Genomic DNA, 8,136 nt, shown 5'->3' on the forward strand with positions numbered 1-8,136 from the left:
TTGTAATTGAAAAGAGGTTTCAATTATTACCTTTAGAAATGGAAGCAAATTTATTTGTTTAAAGTGTAAAAAGTTTGTAAAAAAAAAAAGAAAAAGGTTTAGCAGTTAATTAGTAATTAAAAAGCCACATCTCTTTCAGTTTGTCTCCATTTACACTTTTTCAAGATTGATAATTTTTTATCTTTTTAAGCTAAATAGTAGCAGTGGGGCAATACAGCATGTGACAAATGTTATTAAGTAAAAAGGGTCCTAGAAAATTCAACATCAAGAATACCAAATTGGCATACATCAATCAATTTTTCATATATAGACTCATAAAAGTGCAAACAAGTTGCATGGGATTCCGCCTTGTATGTAGCACCTACTTAAAATTTATGTTTTTGTGTCTTTTGCTCGGTGATTCGTATCCACACTAAAATTCAACCAATTCGAATTCACGTCGAGATAATGCTCTCTGCTAAGCATGTTTAGAATTTGAGAGCGAAATCTCTAATTAAGAAAAAAACAGCCTCATCCACTGGTTGCCTCCTTTGGTGGTGCACCAACTTGATTATGTGGTTTACTCTTAGACCCTACTAGGTTTTGCAAATAGCACCTATATAGAAATTTGGAATTTGGACCCCCACGCTTTTATTTCCCTTTTTTTTATCTTCATTTCTAGCTTTAGCTTTGTATAATCGTGATTTGTGCCGACATGTCCATGTCAAGCCTTGTTCATCGACCAACCATTGTGATAGACTGGCATATTGATAGTGTGGATTTATACGCAAGCTAATAATTGCAGATATGATAAGAAAATCAAGACAAAACGTCTAACAGATAGTAGTAATTGCTACTCACACGTTGCTGCCGACTTAATAAAAATGATTTTGAATTGTGATGAGAGGAAATGGAAGATTTTGCTTTGAATAAGAGCTCAAAACATCTGGAATTTGGTGTGTTGAAATTCTCCTCTTTCAAAAACTGGATTATTAATTTTAAAAAGTTTAGTTAAGTAAACATTTTTGGTATAAATCATTCTAGTTCCTTTTTCTTCTTAATGTCATACCATATATGTGAGGAAGAAATTTTTGTGTGTATGTGGTGATAGTGATGGTGGTGTTGGGGGGTGGGGGGCATATATAACAAAAATAGAACACTTGATGGAACTAAATATTACTTCATACATTTCTAAAAAAATTGTAATATACACGTGGAAGATAAATGAGGAGAAAATTACAAGGCGGAGAATCAAGTCCCAACCGACTATTAATAAGGTGTGTTTTATTCATTTGCTTGGCGTGAACACCAAGCAAATGACACTGGGGAAGGAATGGAGGAAAACTTGTAGACATTTATATATCATCTAACAAAACACTATGGAGATAGGTAGGGTGGGGATTCGGAGGGTGGTGGAGGTGAGATGATCAAGGGGTGAGGGTTGGAGGGACGTTGAGTGGGTCCAAAGGATACAATGAACTTGGAAGGTTACTCATGAAACTTAATTCCCCTACATCGATAAGGAAAGTCATTTTCCTCATTCTTGAAGATTTTTTTTTCTAAAACATGTCGACCAACCAAAGATGAGAAAATAGTAACACATCATACCAAACAGGCAAACACATCCTAAATGAACCTTCAAGCGTGTAAGGTTCTGAGCTGAGGCAAAGATGCAGAGTATGTTAATTTGAAAAAAAAGGAACATATGCAATCAAACGTCACAACTCGCAACAAAATGAGCACATTCATATATCTATATATATATTTATACCCTACTAAAGTAATACTCCATAAACATCATAGAAGACCGAAAAGAACTAACTAGTTCAACAGAAAACAACAGTATATTCAGCAAGTATTGTGCCCATCACGTTGCATTTTACGTTAAGAGCACATGTGCATGTCAACAGAATGATGATTTACTAGCCAACACGAACGCACCTTTCAATCTCTGAATCAAACACCCAATTCAATAACGGCATTTTCTCCCTGACAACAGCTGCTACACACGACAATCAATCAACCTGAACTTGCTGCTTGAATACCACGGCATGACAAGAAGCAGCTCCCAAAACATTCTATATACAAATTACTTCAGTAAGTAAAATCATGACCAGGGCTATCAGAATGCATATCCATGGCAGCATCAGCTGAGTTATAGCTATTGGAATCCCTATTTTGGTGGTGGAGGTTCGTCTCGTTGTTTCTTGGTCCAATTGATGGCTGAACGTTGTTTGAAAAGTAACCTCCTTGAGCAACTTGATAATTCTGCAGGCTTTGCCGAACAGGGCTTGAAAGAGCATTTGAGAAAACATAATTCTTTGATTGTGGATCATGATCTAATCGTACATCATGTCCTGGAGCTGCAACACCAATTGAGCCTGAAGAGACAGGGAAGCCTGAATTTGGAAAAAGCATTGGTTGAGAATGTTGGTTCTGCGGTGGTCTAGGCGACATTGAATGGTCCTCTCCACTGTAGTCCAGTTCCGACTGACAAGATAAATGCACTTTCAGATAAGATCAGTAAATGCACATTCCGACAAACAACATACAGATTAAATGTGGGATGCTTCATGCATCAGGCCTCCCTTTCTTATTCTAATAATAATCAGTCATTTTAGTTTTGAATTATGAGTGTTCTCCATGGAAGGAAACTGAGCATAAATAGAGATCGGATGGACTAGAACACCTCAAAAATCTCGCTATCATGGATAATACTGCTCTCCTAACCAAAGAACAAATCTCACGAGCTATTTTGTTAGCAGATAAAAGAACTCCATAGCAGATAACATGAAAAATAAATCAAAGAAAACCAACTAAAAAGTTAGCCAATAGAACCTGCAGGTAGTTCATCATGTCAGCAGTTGTTACTCTGGATCCTCCCTCTTGTTGCCTCAAGATCCATTGATACATTTTCTCCTATAAAGACATGTTGTATAAGATCAAAAATAAATCTCACAATTCACTGGAAACTAAACCTCCACAACTAACTAGATCATTCACTTTAAAACTTTACAAAGCAAAATGTCTAACAGCAAAAACATCATAAAACCTTAATAAGCACAAGGCATAATGAAAGCTTAGAAACAATATGTACTTGCACATTCGTAGCTAGATTAAAGGCATAACTACATTGTAAATTTGGGTAATAATTATCAGTTATCACCAAGTCCTATCAAAAACAGAAATAAAACCAAGGTATTAATGCTTCGAATCCTAATTTTGTTAATGCATCTTAAGATGGAATCCGATCCAAACAGATTTTCAAGCTGAATTTGTTATCATTATATGTATTTCGCTACAATCAAGTTCTATCACTTAATTGAGCTAAACCTCAGTTCCAGATGATGGGTTGAAGAAAAATGTACTGGCTAGCACAGCGATTAGCATCCAAGGACCTACACAAGCATCGCTTAACATTTAAAGTTTTCCCCCTTTCTTGTTTCTTCTTCTAACACTCTTTACCCTGTACCATATTTCTTTCCAGACTACCCTTTCCTGGGAGCTAAAGATTCCTTTAGCATTTTCAGGTCTTTTGGTTGGAAGTCTTAAGAAAATATTCTCAACACATATTTGCATAAAATAATCTGAGTTTAATTTGAGGGACTATCCCAGCTAAGGGCATCCCAAGCATGTTTTTCCCTACCATACTCCTCCTACAACTTCCCTAAGCCTCAGCTTCTTTCAGCACAACACATACCTTTCACATACATCACCGAATGGATTATCACTTGTTCATCTAAAAGCTATTAAAGTTGATGAATACTCACTTATGTCATGCTACCGACAAGGACAATGACATAAAACCTTAGCATTTAGGGCTTTTCCCAACATACACGCTTCCAATCTCCTGTCACCCCACTTGTCAGTGCATTCAGTAACTAGTCCTAAGTAATTTAGTGCTTTTTCATCATTCTTCTTTTTCCTGTTATCTATCCTAATCCTTTGTCTTTGCTTCTTAGATGCTTCTATTTGGCTCTTCTCTTCTCTCTCTTTTTTTTGGGTGGGGGTGGGGGGTGAGGCCTTACGTTTTAGTTCATCTCTAGTCCTTTCTTTCAAGGGAATCATTCCACTTGAGCGCATCATGTGCATGCTTTCCACTTCTACTCCCCCAACTTCTCTAAAGCCTCTGCCTGTTTCTGCACAAACATACCTCTTCATGTAATATCAATCAACCACTGCTTCTTTCCTTCTATTATCTGTCTACCAATTACCTTCTACTCTTTGCTATCAAACCTGCTATTACCTTCTACCTTTTTGTTAATAAGGAAAAGGAACAAATACATCAGAGTTATTACCTTCTACCTTTTATCCTTCTCTTGTTGGTTTGTATTAGGAACTGCCTATCCAAATTCCATTGATGTTTCATTTTCGATAGGTAAAATTCAATTGATGTCTGCTTATTATTTTCATTCTTCACATCAAAACTAATCAATGAACTCTTATTTTATGCTATGGCCAAGGCAATCAGATTTACAAATTTAGTATTTAGGGATTTTCCAACATCCTCTTCCATCTCCAGTCACCCATTACTTAGTGTCTTCAACAAAAAGCTATCCTTAGCATGTACAAATTGTTCACCTCCAGTCACCCATAACTTAAGAGTCGGCAAAAAGCTATCCTAAGCATGTAAAAAATGTTCACCTTTCTTCTTTTCCCTGCTACCTATAATTTCTGCCTTTGCTTCTTCAAGGTACTTTTGTTTTGTTCTTTTTAATCCCTTTCTCGCAAACATTCCAACTGAGTGCATCAGGTGCATGCTTTTCCCTTCCATACTCCTCCCCACGTGTCTTCACTTATATATTAGCAAGACACTCCTTCCTTCCTTCTCTTGTAGTTTATCCTTTTTTTTAAATCTAGGAATAATGTCATGCATTAACTCTAACTTCATGCAACTGGAAAAAGTGAGGCCATACAAGCCTGCTATATGGGTTCCGAAAGAGATCAAATCACTAAACATAGTTTTCTCAATGTTAGGCTCAATCATTCTAATATTTGGATACACACAGTAATCACTGAACGTGACAAACATCAAAAGCTTGAGAATTTGTTGTTGGAAGAAGAAAATTTTTTGCAAGGAGAACAACAAACCAATTTGAAAACTTTTGAACCAATGGAAGCAACCAATTTCTTGTCATTTTCTATTCAGTGTTCTATAGATACTCCAGAAAGCAGATAACTTTTGGTTGCCAGTAGAAACCGCAAAATTAGATCAAATGTACCTAATAAAGCCCCACAACAAAGACTGAGAGAATCTCTTTTAAATCCAGAGAATGAAGAAGTATGAGTTGGCATAGACATGACACATACAACTCAAGCTAAGAACAAACATTTGTCTAACCTAAAATTACCCCATACTTTTAAAGGAAACCTTGGACTGGACCAGATGATATTATTGTCCAAAAAATAATAAATATCTAAATGCAACCAAGGGGTATTAGCTATCATCAAGAAATGAGGCTATTAGTCTCTTCCTCAAAAAAGGAAATGAGGCTATTAGTGCAAGATTTTTACATGACAGTTGTCTAATTGTGCTTATCCATACGACAATTGCAGACATCAGTGGAATTCCTATAGAGAAGAAAAGACACACCGAAAACAACTAAACAAAGAACTTAGCCCCATCATTCATACCATACATAAGCTCTCCCATATTAGCAAGCGTCCAAAACATTTAGAGCTGAATAATCCAGATACAAACCAGTTCCTACTCTTAAACACCAGAATGAAGAGAAATTGAGTCCCTCTTAGGCTATTATTCACTTATTAACCGCACATTCAAACAACAGAATTAAAGTTAATTAAAATGTACATTTCTCGACAAGTGAGGTGTCCTAGGGGCTCCGTACTGGGTTAATGACAAGGAAACTAGTATTTAAGTGGGCAGGTAAAGAGGCAGACTCATACTTCCTTGAATTCCAAACCTGTGGGCGGATTGGGATTAGGCCAGTTCACTCAGATTTATTATCCATAAAAATACAATCATGACAACTGGGAATAGCATAGTAAATCATGTGATATGGACCTCCACCTTCAACCATGAGGTTAAGGGTTCGACAAGCTGAAAACCCACTGTTACACTCTGGATAGGGATGGGTTCGGTACTGAGGTTTACCATATCAAAACAATATACATATATCATAAAATTCTTCATACTAAACCCTCAAGTCTCACAGAAACAACAATTCCATAATATCAGCATTAATAAAACAACTCTTTTGCTTAATCAATCAAATGTAAACATAAAGGGCTACAAAAAACAAACAAAAAAATTAAACATATATTAAAAATTAATTACTTAATTAAACAAAATACCAATCCATGTCGTTCACCGGCCTGAAATGAAAGCTTTTGTTGATTCAAAGCCTGACTATAAAGCTGTGAAAGCGAATTCGCTGCGCTACTAAACGTTGAGTACATGGTTCGATCCACCTCATCGATACTTGATGCCAAAGACTTCCTCTTCTTCGCCATCTAAACCCCAACCAAAAAAAACAACTGACTCTACGTTTGGATAACTTAAGGTTGGATGAATCTCCGTCGATCGGACGGCGACGGCGGCGATGGGCCAATGAAGAGAGGAGGCGTGAAAACTGTAATTGGAAGCTAATGTGTATAGCTTTCTTATAACAGCTGCAAAATGTTTTGTTTTGATTCCACTTGTTAACGAGAGAGGGTGCATGCTAAGTTATGTTGTTCTAGCACCTACTTTCTCATTTTCCACGTGGATGGATGCTTATATTGATTAAATGCATTTTCGTGCTAATTGGGCTTGTTGGTAATATGGATTTGGCAAAATCCAACTAATTGTTTAAGGTTTAATTATGTGTTTTCGAAATTATCTTCCCTACAATATTTACTTCTGATGAGAATATAAGTTCGTTATTACAGTTCAAGTTAGTTATTACCGTTCAAGTTAGTTATTACTGTTCACTATTCACAAAGTCAGTTAGATACAAGTTCGTTAGAGTTAGTTGCAGAAAGTCAGAATCTGTTCATTTTATTAGTTACCATTCAATTTGTATATCTATATATAGAATCAGATGTAACAGTTACTTTCTCAATTCACATACAATGAAACAAATCGTGATGTATCTTTTCCGGAATCTTCTTCTTCTTTCTTTCTCATATGAACTCAAGGTTCCTGAATGGAAGAATTCAATTGTTTAGCATCACTATGTGTTGATTTTCTCATGATATTAGAGCACAGAAATCAAATCTTGCTTCCTTTCCGCATTCATAATAGTCTCCGAGCTTTAATTCTCGAAAAGTTACATTGTTTCGTTTTTTATTTTTTGTTTGAGTTTTAGTTCCTGGTTCTCAAATGAATTAGATTTGTTTCTTATTTTTGGTTCTAACTTGTTTTTTTTTTAAATCTCTCCACGATTTCATCTCACCATGGTTGATCAACAAGTTAATCCAATTTGTTAGGATGAACATCCCTAGTCCTCTCTATCTACATCCTTCCGAGAATGCAGGTTCATCTTTATTACCTGTAGTTTTTGATGATACTGGTTATACATCTTAGAAGAGAGCTGTTCTTAGGGCTCTGCTAAGAGCAAAACAGGGTTTATCAATGGGAAACTTGCAAAATCCAACCCAGATGATCCAAGTTTCCAATTGTGGGAGAGATGTGATGATATGATAACCTTTTGAATTCTGAATTCCTAGTCACAAGATCTAAGAGATAGTCTGAAATATGTTAATAATGCACAGGAATTGTGGGCTGAATTGGAGCAAATGTATGATCAGACTAATGGTTGTAAGTTGTATCAGCTTCAAAAGGAGATAAATGATCTTGTCCAAGGGACTTTAGATGTTACTGGATACTATACAAATATGAAGAACTTTGGAAAGAAATGAGCATTGTCGATGTAAGCTCTCAATTCAGTTGCATGTACACTTGTGGTGGTAAAACAAAGTTTGTCAAGGCTGAACAAGATAGAAGACTCATATATTTTTTGATGGGACTGAATAAGATGTACACTGTCATCAGGGGAAATATTCTCATGATGAGTACTATGCCTAGTATGACACATGTTTTTGTCATATTGTCTTAAAAGGAAAAACAAAAGAGAAGTAAAACCTTATATTCAACCTCTCTAAATGCTTTTGCTAATAGTACATGATCTAAGGAAGGTACCACTTTAAACTACA

At 36.0% G+C, this 8,136-nt stretch overlaps 1 protein-coding gene across 1 annotated transcript; it reads right to left on the reverse strand.

The window, feature by feature from the left end:
• Positions 1 to 1,704: 1,704 nt before the first annotated feature.
• LOC107017903 lies at positions 1,705 to 6,634 on the reverse strand. Its single transcript, XM_015218189.2, has 3 exons — positions 6,295 to 6,634; positions 2,818 to 2,898; positions 1,705 to 2,469 (listed from the first exon to the last, which is right to left on the reverse strand). Exons 1-3 carry the CDS (start codon positions 6,451 to 6,453, stop codon positions 2,074 to 2,076), a joined length of 636 nt encoding a protein of 211 aa, XP_015073675.1. The 5' UTR covers positions 6,454 to 6,634; the 3' UTR covers positions 1,705 to 2,073.
• Between the last annotated feature and the right edge of the window lie 1,502 nt (positions 6,635 to 8,136).

This window comes from Solanum pennellii, chromosome 4, assembly GCF_001406875.1.
Source record: "Solanum pennellii chromosome 4, SPENNV200".
NCBI lineage: Eukaryota > Viridiplantae > Streptophyta > Magnoliopsida > Solanales > Solanaceae > Solanum > Solanum pennellii.